This window comes from Conger conger, chromosome 18 (assembly GCF_963514075.1).
Source record: "Conger conger chromosome 18, fConCon1.1, whole genome shotgun sequence".
In the NCBI taxonomy this organism is placed as follows: domain Eukaryota; kingdom Metazoa; phylum Chordata; class Actinopteri; order Anguilliformes; family Congridae; genus Conger; species Conger conger.
In genome coordinates, this window is record NC_083777.1 from 13,582,062 (window position 1) to 13,600,663 (window position 18,602).

Here is an 18,602-nt window from a genome sequence, read left to right on the forward strand (position 1 = left end):
TCCAGTGAACAAAAATGCTTTCATGTTTTCCAAACTCATATTTCTTTCATAAACAAACCCTATCAAAAAAAGTGATGTCAAAACAACTTCAGAATTCCTTCTTCTCCAGCTGCCTTACGGAGATGAAACCCTTTCTTTCCGATCTCCACCTCGAATGCCCACCAAGGCCCTTGCCTGCAGAGAAGGACGCTGCAAAGCATGCGATTAAACAGTCGGCTCTCCCCAGATCAGACAACCGCTGCCCTTCGCCCGGTATCCCGCTGCAGAACGGTGTGGCCTCGCCAAACGACTCCGGAAGCTTCTGCGGCGGGTGGGGGGGAATGTAGCTTTGGGTTTCCAGCGGAGATGGCGATGTCTCGCTGAGGGAGAAAACGACCGCCCTCAGCAGGTTGGGAAAGTGGCTTTCATTAAGGTCACCTCAGGTGACGGAGGCAGGGGGCCATCTCGCTGCGGTTAATGAAAGGTTTAAAGCGGCAGGTGAGGAGGTCGGGACCCCGCTTTACCCAAGACCGCCGGTGTCAATTGTTTAAATAAGGGTTGGGGGGGGCGGGGGGACCCTCTGAAATCTTAGCCCAGCACGCACCTCGGACATGCCATAAAGACGTTACAGGTCATTAAATTCCATAAGGAAGCGGATTACGCCGGGATTGGTGGCTTGGGAATTGGCAGAATCGGATTGGCTGGAGGGAAGCGTGTTGCTATTGATCGGCAGGAAGGGAGCACGTTATTTCATTTTCACCATTTTAGAAAATATTTATGATTGACTGTGAATTTGTCAGACCGTAAGTGGTTCAAGAGAAGAAATAAGACTGCTAGTGCCTGGGGGGCAACTATACGTTTTTATTAACCGACCTCATAACTTAAAATGTGAGATTAGGTGACACACTGATCATCTTTTTCAGCCATGTCTAATTCTGAATAACACAACTACACTGCACATATTGAGGAATTCTAAGTTGGACTGCAAACCTTGTACATTACATACACCAAAGCTCCAGGATTTATGTACCGATAGAATTTCAAGGGTAAAAATGTGAGTCAGTAGTTAGTTATTTATTAGTATATTTTTTTAACTATAATTTTACTTTTGTTTTGAGTTTTTACAGTGTGGAAATTCTATTTTGAAGGTGTTAAAGGTTCAACATGAAAGAAGGCATTGGACACCTTTTAGCATTTTTCTAAGGACCTATTATCAAAGGTAAGAGAAATACTTCCCTCTTGGTAAAAAAAAAAAAAAAAAAAAGAAAAATCATATTTTTAAGGGATGCATCCATTTGAAGGCAATGGAGTCTTGCTGTTCCTCTGATGTTCTGATATTCAGAGAACTTTCATTTTTCCTGATTTCTCTAGACATCACAGGGGAAAATGTGCCACCTCACCCAGGTGATTAGACCCTCTGCAGGCACCTTCTCACCAGGCGTTTGGGAAGACCTTCCCCCGTATCACACGGCGACAGAAGAACCGCCGCGTCCGTTACGCACAGATGCATAATGAATGAAAGTGAGCATGCATAATAATCTGTTCAAACCACCCCTCTCTGATGAAGACTAGGAGGCAGATGATGAAGGGTATCCATCAGGAGAGCCCTTCCAGTTTTGACATCGAAGGCTTTGAATATCGTTTAGCATGCCCTTTTTTACAGAAGCGCTTCCTGATGCCGCCATTGAGATTACAATGCAGATACTGTATCTATTTCATCATTTAATCGAGGACAACATTAAAATTAATATGCTTCTTCAGCTCGATTTCTTAAAATTGGACATAATTAAGGAAGAGGCGATACAGGTACACAAACATGCAGGTATCCACCTTAGTAAAAGCCACACCTGCCTGACAAGCCAAAGAGTGTCCCAGCGCTACATTTACAAATTAAAAATGCTATCCAACAACCCAAATTATAAACATGAATACATACATATACCATGTATTGTGTATACATAGCCATAATAAATAAATAAAATAAATAATCTAAATACATTACATGAAATAGGTATGCTACAGGGTGGATATTGGCTAAATCAGTGGGTTATCGTGCACCAACTCAATTAAAGGTCAATTAGAAGTTATCTCAGCAGACTGGTCACATTTGACAACAGTTTGTTGTGTCGTAACAAATATTGGATGAGCTGTAATGGACTTCACAATAAGCAGAGGTTTACAAGAGCCTTAGTCTGTCAAAATGTTGACTTATTAACCTGCCGTGGGAGCGACTGATGGCAAATATCACGGGTGAGCAATTGGTCCCTTATTTACATATGTAAAATGTTTACCGACCAAGAGCAGGCAGCAGAGAGTATGATTACAAATGAATGTCAGATGATGAAGTTAGTCTCTTACTGTGGAGCAGGATCACTGATCTCACCGAATGGAGAGATTATGGAATGATCAGAAATGTCTCTTCCTCATACAGAGATCGCTCGACACTGCAAAAAGTCTGTCTTAACAAGTGTTTTTGTCTTTTAACACAAAGACTAAAAAATATAAAATAAAAAATTTAATATTACATTATTTTTAAATTAATCTTTCTTACCCCGTTGGGAAATCTTGAAATTAGTAAAAACCGTCTCACCTCACTGGCAATATCAAAAGTAATATAAATAAGATTTTGAGTCCACATATAAGACTAAAATATTGCTGCATAAACGGATGTGTGGAGCACAGTCTATCAATCATAGCTAATTGTAATAATAGTAGTAATAATGTAGTAATAATGATTACCATGCCCAACCATTTAGGTGAACTTTTATAGTGGGAAATTTAGGCATAGAAAATTAAATTTTCAAATACATTTAAATGACTGAATAATAATTTCAAAAAATGCATATTTGTTTGGTTGTTGCCTAAAGACAACAGGAAAGTGTCACATTCAACCACCATGTTACTCCTTTAAATAATTTGGATTTAATTTATATACACTATATAATTTCATAGTTACCACTCAGGTTTGAAGTCCACCCAGCACATAAACAGACATGTCATAAGCCCAGTCTACATCAGACAGCCGACTACAGACGAGACAAGACAGGAGAAAGGTTAGAACGTCCAAATTAAACTAGAGTTAAACTAGACTTAAACTAGAGTTAAACTAGAGTAAAAATTAGGCAGTCCATACCAAAGCGGCAAGACAACAAATAAACAAAATATTTTCATAACAACGACTCTGCGTTCTTGACTGTTTGTTTCTTCTAGTGACGTTTATATGTGTATTTAGTTTAGCTAGCGAACATTAATGTCGTATTGTCTATATGTATTGTTTGCTATGTATGTTTTATTCTAGCGACATAACATTATCTAAAAAACCTATGCAGTTGCAGCACTATTGGCTGTTCTTCTAGTAAAGTGCTCCCTGATTGGTTAAGATAATATGTTTAATCTATGATGTAGCCCTATGTTCTAAAACCAGTCTACAACAAACAGAGAACTTGAGACAAGACTTGACATGGTCAGTTTCAGAAACGCTAGCCGACGAGAGCAGACATCCTAAAACTAGACAGTACACACCACTAAGACTTTCTTCAAAAAACTTTAAAAAACGGACCCATCTTGTCGGCTGTTTGCTGTAGACTGGGCTTTAGGAGACCTAAGCTACTGTGAGCTACTGTACGTAACTTTAGGCCAATACAGCTCCTGCACTCAGAGTTAACATTTGACAAAAACACACCGGCGTGTATGTGATCGTGTTGCTGATTTTCTGTTCTGTTTTGGTGTTCTGTACTTGGCGTGTTCTTTAGCGCTGATCCGCTGAGGTTATGTCCGGACAAGAGCTCAGTCTGAACGGGTGGTGTGTCATCGAGCTCCTGGACTGGATTTGGCAAACTAACAGGCCAATATGTCCCCTCATCCCTCAAAGACTGTGCTGCCTCCGCAAATCACCCCAGCCACAGAGGAGTGCGTATGAGAGGGAGAGAGAAAGAGTGAGAGACAGAGACAGAGACAGAGAGAGAGAGAGAGAGAGAGAGAGAGAGAGAGAGAGAGAGAGAGAGAGAGAGCACTGATGAGTGCCCAATGAGACTAAAGCACATAAATGTACAATTATAATTATTATTTTAGAGATATATATATGTTTTAAGAAAACGCTTGACATTTAATCCACTTTCCTGACTGACTGGAGAAGGGAATAGGATCTTCTTGTTCTCCAGTATTACTTATTCATGTGGTGGTACTCGCCACAATACTGGAAAGTACATCAAAAAGTGTTAATGGTTTCAATATTTAGCTGCTGCAGGGAAGCACTCTCTAAAGAAGACAGAAGGTTAAAAAAGAAAGCTCAGTTAATGGCGGTGTCTCGCCATTAAAATGAAAAGCTTAATGCATCTTATAATCAGAAGACAATTTGCAAATCATTAAGAGAAATGTACGATTCCATTAAAATACAAATCAAGTGGCCCTCGCTGGACTAATAATCTTTTTTGATAATATTTAGCGGGTTTTCCTCAACCCCCCCCTCCCCCCCGCCCGCCCTTTCACGCGGTCACCGCAAATAATCCCCCCCCCCTCCCCTGAACCGGCAGTTTGCGCTGACCCGCCACTTTAACGAGCGCGAGAGAGCTCAGTCTGCAGATCTTCTATTCCGAGCAGGTGCTAATGAAGAATTCCATATATTCCCCAAATTTAATTAAAACCCCAAAGATTTCAAATGAGATGCGTTGCGCAGCGCCCCGGGCGGAAGTACGCGCCCTCGGTGGCGGGGGTGCGCTGCTGAAAGTCGATGTCGTAATTGGTCTTGATGTATTTTCGTGTTGCCGGGAAGAGGAGCGGGAGCTCGTAACCGTATAAAAATTCTCTGTAGGTTAACCGCTCGCTGGAAATGCCATCGCTCAGGTAGCGTCGTGCTAAATTAGCATGCTGCTGAAACGCAGAGCAATCAGAGCGGTAGGCTGCCACAGCTGGCTCTGCTGCCCATGAGGTACGGTGCACCTCGCTGTCACGTCTTTCAAAAACGCGCCCTGATGAATGTCAAAATATAATTGCCATTCAACCTGGGTAACTCGAACGTTTTTTTTTGTTATTTCCTTTCAAAACGGTTTTGGATCCTCCGCGGTTATTGTTTTCGAGGAAGCGGCTCGTCGCTTAATGACACCGAGGTAATCAAAAACTACTTTGATTCTCGGATGTGAATCTCGGCAGAGGGAGGATGCTTTCATGTGTTGCCTACTGTTTCGTTTAAAAATTCCTTTGAGCATCAATTTGTTTTTAACATGCTAAACCCGAATTAGCTTATGACAAACTGAACGATTCCCCCTTATGTTGCTTTTCCAGTGTCCACATCTATGCAATATTCTCACTTAAAATTTACTTCTGCATAGCACCTAGTAAATGTCACATTACATGTGTAATATATACAGTTTATATAGATATGCATGCACACAATAAATATTCATGAAATGGCCAGACATAACCCCTACTAAAATCACTGAATCAGTCACTGACTAAACTGTAAAATGTACACCTGTCAATCACTGCAATTTGAATCCTCCTTTGACATGGCCAAGAGGCTAGAAGATTGAGATATGATAAGTTGTTCTCACCATAAAAATATAATGTCCAGCAATGTGCGAGAGCAGACATTTTTTGATGTCTTTGATTTTTCTTTGATTTTTATGAAACCTTTCTTTTATGAAAGAAAAAAAACATTGAATAGCAGGAAAATTGTAAATGCGTACAGCAGCTCAAACCTGATCACAGCCATCTGTCTTGCTGACGGAAGTGAATAGCCGCTACAGGGCCTGATGGTCTGTGTGCAACGGGACACAATCAGATCTGACATTCAGAGCAGCCATGATCTTTCTGTCACCGACCTTGAAAGTTCAACTTTGTCACACGTGTGCTTAAAGGAGCACTGTCACGCTTTTTTGACTCAAGTTGATTTGGATTAAATTCTTACATTATGTATGTAGGCATTTTTTTTAATAACCGTCAGTGTAGCCGTTTCCTAGATATGGGGGAACACTTATCAAAATAAAGATGTCCAGTGATGTCAGTGGACGTGTTTGGCTCAAATCTCCAATCCTGTGTTTCCCAGAAACTAGTGGGGGCTCAAACTCTACCCTTGTACGCAGAGACTGGTTTATGGACGGCCACCCAAGCATGACAGAGCTCCTTTAATGCACATAGGATGCTTGTGTACAGAAGACACAGTAAGTCTTGCGAGGAGCAATTTCCTAAACTCAAAAGTATAGAGGGGCTCACAAATGAATTAGTATTCAGTTTTTTTGATCCTGAAGAAGCCAGTTGATGGGGTTCTGTTCTTTCACCCCATTTAAAAACAAACATTAAAAATAAATACTCATTGACATGTTACTTTTTGCCGAGTGAAATACATATTTGTAAAGAATATGTCTTTAATAAATGTTTTGGCAAAACAACCAATTCCTTTTCTTCGCTGTGGCTTTGTTGAGTCCATTGGCACTGACTGGTTCACAAAAATGTGAGTAATTGTCCATCTTTTCCCCCAAGGTACAGTTCGTGCTGACAATGGGTTCATTGAACATGAACAGCCAATCACACATTCTCATTATCAAAACTTTCAGCCAGTCAATGCCAAGAGTTTAACTGCATTATTTTCCAGCCATTTGGCAAAAATTATGGGAATCCCGTCCAAGGCAAACAGCCACTCAGAACGGCTACAGATTACGCACCCTCGTAACCTTACATAACATTTTAACCCTAGCACAGTTCAGGTGCAATAAAATGCGTCATAATGGCAAGGAACATTATTGAGCTCTCAGTTAAAAAGGAAGCTGAAACGAAACGGAAAGCCCAGTGGATTCTGGGAATTTTGTGTGCTAACAAACCTTCCTGGAGCAGAGGGTGGTGAAAAGCAGGGAGAGGATATTTGTCCATGGTCTGTGGGTCGTTGAAGTAAGCCAGCAGCCAATCAGCAGCCTCGCGCACAGGGGTGGTCATCTCCTCATGGCCCTCACACACCACACAGGCCAACGGGGCTTCAGCAGTTCTGCAGAAGTGATACGATTGGTTAAAATGTACCGTTAGGATTCTCTGGAGATTCCACACCATTGTGCTGACACCCACAAGGCAAAAAGGACACATACTACTGCCTTTTCATGAATAGGCCCTGTAAAAAGCAGCATTGAAATAAAGTTATTTTCCAATGGGTTTCACTTTTTCCAACATGCTGTGGCCACAGTAACTCCACACTGAAAACTTTACTTTTTTATTGGATGAGAATAATTTGTCATTTAGGGTAGGCAAGCAGCTCAGTCCAAGTGGAGGGGAGGGATATTACTGCCTCATGAGCAGTTTGTTTATAGATTAAATATTCTCATTTTATATACATATATACAACTCTAGTACAATAATAAATACCTTTTTTAACTTTTTATGTGTTGCTTTGGGGCTGGCGCTTTAAAAGAAAACTTTTCCCTTTCTCCTTCCAGAAATCTCTCCATTTCTTCTTGGAAAGAATGACACATGACTGGATTCATAGTGCACATCATCATGAGGGATTTTTGAAGTACCACCCACACACAAGCTAAGACACTAATGTTTTTGCACTCAATGTGAATAATAATAAGTACAATATCTTTTAAATAACATCTATTTAAAAATATGACCAGAATATGTGTTTTTCAGCAATACCATGATGGACATTTCTGTTTCTACTTCTTATCGTTAGGAATTTGTAATGAAAAATACCTTACTGTGACTGTTCTTGTTTTGTTACGGTAAATGTCTCTGAACTCAACTAATGAAGTTGGATAAACCTTCATGTGACATAATTCATTGTTTACTAAACAATAACACAATAAGCCATTAGCCGTGTGTTTGGGGAACATCGAGAATGTACTATTTTGGTTCCCATCTGGAACATGACAAATGGGCTAAGCCCTTATATTATGTATCATGTAAAAAGCACCACATCTCCTGAAAACTGTGCTCTAAACATTTGCATTACTGGAACAGACATCAAACAGCACCTTGGCTGGACCTACACAGTACTTCCATTAACTTGTGTACAACCTCATAAATAAATAATATATCCCACTTAAGTGGCTTTCCTGTAAATTGGTTTATACTGTTTGGTATAAATAATACACATTTTCCCTTATCCTTCATGACTTTCTCTTTCTTGGTCTCCGCAGATAACCCGATATGACACAGTTTTTACACTTTCTGCAGCAGAGGGTTTATGCAGCTTTAAAAAACACGGCCCGCTCGTGTCCTGTCTCCTCTTCCTGCTCTTACTGCAGATTGAATGTTTATTGGGTTCTATATCACGGAATAGCCGGGTTTTTAAGGAAAAAAAGCTATTGACGTAAGTGCTCTGTTATTCGAGGTGGTGCTAAAAACACATTGGGGGCCTCTTAAAACAAACAGCCAACGCAATTATACTACGAGGAGACAAAAAACAAAACACTTTTAAAATACTACCGACCACAATGCATATTTAGCACTGACATTCAACAAGGCCCAGTTAAAAAGGCATTCAATCTATCAGCTTGTTTTTTTTTGATGAAAGTTTGGAATGAAAAAATAACAATACTTAAAATAGACAGCGGAGCAGGGGAATTTGAACAAAGTGTCTGCCAAGCACTACATGAGTCAGTCCATTAGCATTAGCATTTGGTACAAGAGATCACAACCCCAGATATCATTGCAAATTGCATACACAATCCCACATAAGTGTAGTACCAAAACTGGGACAGCAATTTCACAGAATATTAAACAGTTATCAGTGGGGTTATTAAAAGTAAGGGATTGTGAAACAGTGCAGTATGTAAGCATGGGCATAAATTTCAGCCCATAACAAGCGATCAGTAATAAAGAGTAGGATAGTAGAGTAGGACTGCCATCCTGCATAGCTTAAACACAGGCATAACCCCAACATACATTCTGCAAGTGACCATGATTCATTTTTAAATAAATGATTGGAAGTACTATCACTGGGGAATTTTTGACATGACTTGCAGGGGAGACGATTATAACACAAACGAGTCCTCACAGTTAAAAGTTTGTAGAGAAATCGTAACTGCCGTATCTTGGCATAAGAAAAAGTCCATGTCAGGGATCTCAAACTGAAATTCTGGAGGGGTGCTGTGTTTGCTCATTTTTTATGTGTTCCTGCACTAAGTCCTTAATTTACAGTGAGTCATTGATTGGCTAAAGTCTACACAAGGCCTAAATTGGCTGGAAATCACAAAATCCAGCATACTTGTTTAGTGTTAACAGTGTGCAAATGTATAACCCTGGCAGACCAATGTGTGAAAGATTTAACACAATTTTGAGGGGAAATGTAATAGAACTGCCTAGCATTTACAACACCTGACAAGTCCGACCTACTGACCCTCACCATCCTCACACTTCCACTGGTCGTTTCAAACAACAGCATATAGTCAGAAAATGCAAGTATATAACCTGTGTCCTCTTCAACTTATATAATAAGCATATTATAGCCAATAAAGATGCTTATTTTGGCTCTGACTGAGATGTGGCCCATGGACTGAGAGAGAACAAGTTTCCGTTTTAAATTATAAGAGCGGGAATGCACAGTGCACCAAAGGGAGGGTGTCCAATGACAAGGTCCTTAGCAAATCTAGTATGTTTTCCAGAGCAAGAGGTTATATTCACTCAACTGTAGATGGTAAATTGTCAGCAATTATATATGCAGACTCACACATGCATGCACAATTAACTATAGCCATGTGGTGAGAACAATTTGGTTTTTTTTGTCGACCTGGAATAGAGTAGCACCTTTCCTTCACTAACATTTTCGGTGTATTTCTTTTTTTCATGTGATACCAGAGGATACCCCTAGATCAGAATTGTCTGGAGGGCCACAGTGTCTGCTGGTATTTGTAGTTTCCCTTCTTAATCAGCAGCCAATTATGTCCTGGCATGTAGACTCTTTAGCCAATGAATGACCGATGATAAATGAGTCAACTCCTGCTGAAACATGCAGAAATCCTGCAGCACTCTAGGACAGGAGTGTGACACCGCCGCTATAGATAATGTATATCTCTGACTGTCACCTGCCCAGAGCAGTGCTTACCCGTTATACTGCCTCCTGAAAAGACCTGGAACCCATAAATCAAACTCACATTAGGATGCTGGCAGGGTCACACACTTCATATGGTCAGAGGTGGTAAGTGTCCGTTCCAATTGGACAGTCAGGACGAGCATGGGTTGCTCTCTCTCCATCTCTCTCACTCTCTCTCTCTCTCGCTCGCTCACCATCTCCCATCTCACTCCCCCTCTCACCCATTGTCCTCTCTGTCCCATTTCCCTCTGATCCCTCTCTGTCCCTTTCATCCCTCACCATCTCTCTCTCTCTCAATCTGTTTCACTCTCTCATCCCTCTCACTCTTTCCCTTTCTCTCTGCCCCCCACTCTTTCCCGCTCATCCTTCACCATCTCTCTGTTTCACATACCCTCTCTCCCTCTCACCCCTCACTATCTCTCTATCTGACAGTCTGTCATCTCTCTCTCAATCTGTTTCACACTCTCTCTCCCTCTCATCCTTCACCATCTCTCTATCTCTCAATCTCTGTTTCACTCTCCCCCTCTCACCCCTCACCATCTCTCTCTCTCTCTCTGATAGACTAAGTCCTCTCTCTCTCCCTCTCACCCCTCACCATCTCTCTCTCTCTGATAGACTAAGTCCTCTCTCTCTCCCTCTCAACCTTCACCATCTCTGTTTCACACTCTCCCCCTCTCACCCCTCACCATCTCTCTGTTTCATACACCCTCTCCCTCTCATCCTTCACCATCTCTCTCTCTCTCTGATAGACTAAGTCCTCTCTCTCTCTGTTTCACACTCTCTCTCTCCCTCTCACCCCTCACCATCTCTCTCTCTCTGTTTCACACACTCTCTACCTCTCACCCCTCTCTCTGACAGACTCAGTCCTCTCTCTCTGTATTGTTAGGGTGTCATGGCCGCCCGTGTTCTATTCACGCTGGACTTCCTGACACCGCTCTCCCGGTCAGGCTCCCCCCTGGCTGACAGAGACTCCTCTTCCTCGCGGCCCTTACTCGATACGCTCCGCTGACCCTCGGCCTCTCCCTCTTCCTGCAGAGACCTGTCTGAGAGTGGCCTTCTTTCACAAAGGCCACTCAGCGCACTTATCTCTCCCCCCTGCTTTTATACATGCCTAATGCTTAATGTGTTTAAAGGGCAGTTTCAGCCCGGCTGCTGACATTACCCCTGCTAACAGCAGCTGACCCTACAGTTTTCTAGAACCTTCTGGGGTTCATACCAAAAAAGAACAATGACGACAGATTCTTTGCAGAATTTACAGTAGAGATCCTCCAATGATTCTGCACTTATCAAAAGTACTTATTGAATGCAATTGAATGTTACTGTAATTATCAGGCCACAATGGTGGCATCACATGCTTTATTACATATGTTGTGCTTTTGGTTAATATTTTAATAAATAGTAATAGAAATCACTGCCGACATTAGATTAAATTGAAAATCTGTTTTACAGTTAACATAACACAGGCAGTTTTGCTTTTCGTTCCCCTAACATACTTACCTGTGTGTGTCCTGTTATAGAAGCCCCTGCCACTTCCCGGAGGTTTTTGACCAAATATGTCCCTCCAATAGGTAAATATATTTCGCAGGCTCAACCGCTCCAAAACAAACCCCCTGGTCCTCATATTTAGATAACCAAGAAAGATAAGGCACAACTGGAGATTGAGAGGTGGCTAGTGCTTGCAAATGCATAATGCCCCCACCCCCCTCGCTCCTCACCTACATGAGCGAGCACCTGTCCAGTCTAATTCCAACCCTCCACCCCCACATCCTCTCTCCAGGCTGGGGAATTGGAGGGGGGGGTGTGTGTGGGGGGGGGGGTAGCGTCCCCTGGTCCCCTGGTATGACTGGAACCCCATACGCTGTCCTAACACTCATTACGGTATCTCCCCTCCCCAGAGCCCCCCGTGCCAGACGCCCTCCTGTCGTCCCTGCCGCGGGACTTGCTGGGCGACGCCCCGGCCGGCGGACCCACTGGGGGCCCCTTCCTCCGGCCGCGCGGTATTCAGTAACCGGGGTGACGGGCTGTCACATTTTCCACACCTTCCAGACGGCGACAGAGCAGCACACCTCTTCTGTGTAAATGGTAAAATACAATAAGATATTCACACTTGCCTTCCGGCCCTCTAAATCCCACTTTCTTTATATTTTAAAAATGATATTTCTCCTCATCCGTTTTCCCCCGTGCATACGTCTCTTCTTCTCATTTATTTATCCCTATTTTTCCGCAGTGGCTGTGATGTTCGACGCTGTGAGCGAATGCTTGTTTGAGTCAGGGGCTCACCGACTGCAGTGGGCCACGGTGCTTTTTGGCTTGTTGAGATCGGCGGTAAGCAGATTCATCGATCTTTGCGTCATGTATATCAGCGGTGCGGTGTGCCAAGTGAACTTGGAGAGCCGCGCGGAGCCCGAGATGCGTACGGTGTCATCGATCTGTTAAAAAAAACACTAAGGCCCTTGTAGCATTTTTATATAGTCTCTCACACGTGCATTATTAAGGTACGAAGGTGTGAAAATTCTTGTGAAAATGGCAGTTTCTCAGGAGCTGGACTGGACAGCGGATGAGCGCATCAGAGGATCGCCTCACAGGACGCTGATGCCACAGCAACAACCAGGCCGAAAAACACCAACAAGAGTCTGAACAGAGGCCGAAAAACACCCACAGGAGTCTGAACAGAGGCCGAAAAACACCCACAGGAGTCTGAACAGAGGCCGAAAAACACCCACAGGAGTCTGAACAGAGGCCGAAAAACACCGATCCTGTCAGCAAGGTCTTCCTGGCACAGGCCCAGCGTCTCATTGTTTTTAGCAGACCAGACCTCCAAAATAACAGGGGGTTTTAAGCAAGAATGGAAATAAATGGAGTCAAAACACACTGCCAATCAGAGTATATGAAAATATGGCTGAGCCGTGTACAGACACAATCTTCTGAAGATGGGAGTAAAAATATATATAGATCTTTTACACGCCGTTGAGTCTCAGTTGTGGCACTCACATTTTTACACAGCAGACTGATTCCCACGGTGCACAAAGTTACTGCTTTAATGCCTAACAGACACTGGGAGAAAATCCAAACAATGGGTCACACATGTCTGATGAGGCAGTTACAGTGAGAGGGAGAATATATATACAGTACTGTGCAAAAGTTTTAGGCAGGTGTGAAATGTGGTAAAATAAGAATGCTTTCAAAAAAACTTTTTTATTTTTTATTTTTTCATTAACAAAATGTATGAACAGAAGAAGTGAATGAACAGAAGAAAAATCTAAATCAAATCAATATTTGGTGTGACCACCCTTTGCCCTCAAAACAGCATCAATTCTTCTAGGTGTACTTGGACACAGTTTTTGAAGGAACTCGGCAGGTAGGTTGTTCCAAACATCTTGGAGAACTAGCCACAGTTCTTCTTTAGATTTAGGCAGCCTCAAATGCTTCCGTCTCTTCATGTAATCCCAGACAGACTCGATGATGTTGAGATCAGGGCTCTCAATTAACATTTAACAATTAACATTTCTATTTTTGAAAGCATTTTTCTTACAGCATTTTTTCATACCTGCCTAAAACGTTTGCACAGTACCGTATATATGTATATATATATACATATATAACTAAAACATTTTTCAAACAAAGCAGACTACAGGAAAAGGAGACATATTTGTTTCTCTTGACACACAGACATCAGAAGATGCTGGTTATCATCCCTGGTGATGCTCTGCCAAGCCATGTTCTGTTCCTGTTTGTTTCTGGTGTGTTTTGCCTTCAGCATAAGTGAAAACGTATGCTCAATTGGATTCAGGGCAGGTCATTTACTTGGCCAGTCAAGAACATTCCACTTTGGCACTGAAACACTCATTGGTTGCTTTATCAGTGTGCTTGGGGCCCTTGCTCTGCAGTTCCTGAGGCTTATCTGAGAGATTTACCCAGCCTCATGTTGACCAGCTTTACTGGCACTGGCTCGTCCTCATGTTGAGAGACAACAGAAACAGACTCCAAATCAAAATTCCACACCCAGAATTAACAAGCTAAAAAGCTCAACACCCAACTGTCTGCACTTTAATGTCACGTTTGTTGTTTTATTCCAAATCTGATGTGAGTACAGAGCCACGACAACAAAAGTTGTCACTGTCCAAATACTTATGGACTGCACTGTATGTCCATCTAGAGTATTATCTTAAATTATCCCATAGGTGTTCCTTCAGCTAACCACACATATGTATACAGTTTGGAAAGTTTAAAATATTAAACTTTCATGAAGAGACATTTTGCATTCTATGCTAAATTATGCAGCATGTGTTCCCCTTTAAAAATACATTATACTAAAATCCTGAAATAAATAATAAAACACAGATCTAAATACTGCTTTCCATTTTTTTCAAGCTGAAAAAAAGTCTAAAACATTGATAAATGCTGGAGATGTCACTGAATGCATTTTATACTCTTTCTCTGCTAAATAAATAATGATGGTGATCTGTGAACTTATCCTGGGTGTGTGTGGCTCTCAGGTCTGTGACCGGTCCTGACTCCCCAGGGAGGGATCTAGCTTGGTAGCCATGCACTCAGACCCGAAACCGGGCCAATGAACCAGAGCGCAGGCCCAAGCAAACGCATGCTCCAGCAAACGCATGCTCCGGACACACTTTTCCCTCGGGCCTGGAAATGCGGCCTTAGACAACTTCAGAGGTTTGGAATTAAAATGAGCAGAATCAATCAGGCACCATACCCCAAAACATAGCCCAAACACACTACAGTGTTTCTCTGTGGTACAGTGGCAGAGCAGACCCAAAGGCCGGAGCTGCTATAAATCTGAGCTTTGACACGCCATTTTGAATATGCTGAATGGAATAAACTAATAAATCATTATAAGTGCTGTTAATTATAATTGTATAAATATAAGGTGTAAAAGCAGCACAGCTATGTATGTGTATGTGTATGTATGTGTGCGTGTGTGTGTGTGTGTGTGTGTGTGTGTGTGTAATAAACTGAGCACTGAAATATGTTCTAACTTACTTTAGATTAATACGTTTAATAATCAGGGGTGCTTACACAGTTTTTTTCACACGCAGTGATTAAGTGCAAAAGTACACCTGTCTCACAGCATCCAATTAATAACCGTTTCGCAAATGTGCATATCGGACAAAGTTTAGTGCAAATTGCCCGCAGACAAACTGAAACTTCTGAAGCAGATGTTACTGCATAAACAGACTTGAACATTTTTCCCATAACACCTCTGTGCTGCATCAGAGTGAACATTCCAGAAATTTCTAATAACTTTGGGCCGTATAATTTGTCCTTATCTTTGTTAATGAAAAGTATTAAAATTAATCTAGCCTGAAGGTGGATGTAGCACAGGCCAAGAAGGCTTTGCATTTAAAGACAATGAAAGATCAATCACCATGTCACTCAACCAATGCAAATGGGAAAAGGAAATTCTGTATCTGACCTAGCAGTGCTACTCTTCCCGATTGTTTTGATATGTCAGAAAATGTTCTCATACAAAATGCCCATGAGGAACCATGCTGTGATTTCAAGAATTAAATGATGAAATATTAAAGACATCCCTCAAATTCAGCAAAACATGAAAAATTACATTGACATTTCCAGAAATCATTATCTGGAATCTAAGGCTTAATCGGGGATATGATCATGACTGGTCTCAAAAGTTGTTTGAAACGCCTATATATAAAGTCTGAAGAAACATACGTTTCATATTTTCATTCAAACATATGTAGATCAAACCCTAACAAAGTACGTAGACAAGTCAAATCATCAAATATATAAGTGGTTTGATTGCATGCATAATTCAATCTAACAATGGGACCTGGATACGTCCATGTTATACAGTACCCCATGCAGTCAGTTGCAAAACATGTTTTGTAGAGTTGTGCTAAGTTGGGGGAGGTGGGGGGCTGCTTGGTACCTGGTTTCCGGTTTAATGCACACCAACCACTTACACACAAATGACAGACCACATGACCCCTTTCACTTCCATTAACTTTGATTTCCCGATGTCTGTCCACAGTGCTCATGCCTCAGACTGACTCAGAGAAACGCAGCAGCTCAAAATCAGATCCATCCGGTGTTATCGGTATGACAGGAGAAAAGGCAGGCTAGAGGTCAGGATATGTACTTCTGGGAATTTCGTAATGGGTTTATAACTCCCACTAGTTATTTATCCCATTGTGAAATACTCACACACTTATCCCAGGATCTAGAAATTTTACAGCCATCTGGTACCCTGGCCTGTAATTCATGTTTTGAAGCCCAGTAGGCTCAAATATGTATGAAACACTCCAAGGCTATCAGACCGGACATGGTCATCATAGGTTTTCCCCTATCTGTATATCTAGGAGCAGTGTATAATCTATAAAAAGATTTTCAAGCACCCACACGGCTATGTTGAAGCTTCTCACTATTAGCAAATTCAGCCACATACTGTACTCATGATAACTGTGCTCGTACAAAAAAAAGAATACATAAGATGCCTCAAAATGCCCCGGTACCCTTCGTAATGGGGGAGAGAGTATTTCTGCCAGAGGTGTCGGGTGAGAAAGCCGTCTTATGGTACAGCAAAACCAGTGGATACAACACCGAGGGAAGTTCACGGTTTTAAAGACAAATTATTTTTAGTTAATTATTCATAACCATATGAATATGTCTTAAAGCATATATTCCAAAAGATTTATACAATTCCAATACTTATTGTGTATTTTCACAACAAACTTTTTTCCATCAACTTCCTGGAAAACAATATTTTACAAGATTTTACGTTCGTTTACCTGGACGACATTCTTATTTACTCCACCACTGCCAAGGAACATGAGACTCACGTCAGGCAAGTTCTCCAGAGACTGTTGGAGAACAAACTGTTCGTCAAGGCGGAGAAGTGTGTCTTCCACAGACACCGTCGAGTTACTAGTTACTAGTGCCCATGTATCTCGATCAAATCTAAATGTCTGTCCATTCCCCTCCAATCAATATCATTTTCCCACAGCGCCCCCCCTCCTCATTTGATGTAGTGAAATCAACTACTCGCCCTTCAGAAATTCACCCCAAAAGATCTGTTTCGCTCATGTGTATGTCATATCACAGACGCTAGTGCTGCTTTTCCAATTCAGCTTTAACAAAAATACAGCTTCCGCGCTCTCTGACTACAAATGTCCAACATTCCCAGGGAGGACACTAGGATTTCTGCTCTATACAAGGTTGTCATGGAGACAAACAAACTATCTCTTTCCTCCTGATCTTTACATTGTTTTAAAATTAAAACAATTGCAGATATACTGGCAAACATTAAAGGCCTAAGAATGTGCAAAACCTTTTAGCACACGAGAAGACCAGTGATTGGTCACGATGTTTATTTTGCACCAATCATTGCTTGTGTTATTAGTTTTTCATGCACCAAATTCTGCATGCGATAAAGGTCTTAGTAATTGTCTTTGTGCATAAACCTTGAAACTATGTAATCCCGAAACTGACTTTTTAACTAGATAATCTGTGATAAATGTTTGTTATCTGTATGTAAACTTCATGTTTATTTGTTTTTATGCTGCCTCTTGGTCAGGTCTCTCGTGTAAAATAGAGTTTTAATCTCAATGAGACTTTAACCTGGTTAGATAAAGTTAAAATAAATCAGGCCCTAAATACTTTTTACAGTGACTGCGCTATAAGGAGACTCAGATCTGGACCTACAGTCTGTCCTTTACACAATGTTTTCCATGATTAAGCGCAGGCATCTGTGAGCAACCCTGTTCTGACATCAGCACACATTACCACTTACAGTATACATCACTTTGCCTCAATCAATTGTTTTCTATTGATTAAATTGCATCTATATATTACGTAAAGTGTATAGCATAAGCAAAGGCCGAGCATAAATCAGAAGTAATATTTCAGAGCACATCAATCTCATCATATCATATATGCCTACCACACTATATGCTTTAAAACAATGTAACGCGTTCTAACAAACTAAAGAGATAAAAGGATATTATCTCATGCTGCAGCTATGAATAATGTATGTCTAATGCATATGTAAGTATAAATACCCATGCTAGCTGGACTGGATACACTGACTGTCAGCTTCTGTTTACATCGGACTGTGCGACAAGCGTGAACTTAGCCTGAGCTGACACCAGGGCGGATTCTTCTCCGTCTCCCCCTTTAAATATTTAACTTATTTATAAGTTAATACATTTTCTTCCTGGGATCTGTTTCCCTCCTTTTTGCTCTGTCTATTGGAATATGAAGAGTTCTGATTTCGTATTGTTGTGAAGTGGGAATACAGTTAAGAGGAAAACGCGAGTCCATGTCCAGAAAGGTGTCTGCCTGAATCAGGTCACCTCGACGCAGTCGAATAGACAGAAAGAGTGTTCGCCATTCCCGAGAGACGCACCTGGCCAGAGACCGGACCGGATAAAAGCCCGGTTCAGTCACCTGGAGTAATCCTTCTGTGGCCGGGAATGAGTGGAGTGGCCAGGTACGGAAGCGTGATTTACGAGTTCGGACACGTTTGTGGAGAATTGCGGAGCGTTGCTGAAGTGGAAAAGGGGGCGTCGGGAAAGCCCGCCGCCACGGGAAAAAGAATCGAGGAAGAGATCCGTCAGATCGAAAA

The 18,602-nt window shown here is 41.7% G+C and overlaps 1 protein-coding gene across 3 annotated transcripts in view; it reads right to left on the bottom strand.

Annotated features, from left to right (window-relative positions):
- Positions 1-18,602, bottom strand: part of mgmt (O-6-methylguanine-DNA methyltransferase) — a 64,774-nt gene that overhangs the window by 12,191 nt on the left and 33,981 nt on the right. For all 3 annotated transcript variants that reach the window (XM_061228388.1, XM_061228387.1, XM_061228386.1), the window contains exon 4: positions 6,795-6,955. In XM_061228388.1, the coding sequence (XP_061084372.1) occupies positions 6,795-6,955 (161 nt within the window). The remainder of the gene's footprint in view (positions 1-6,794; positions 6,956-18,602) is intronic.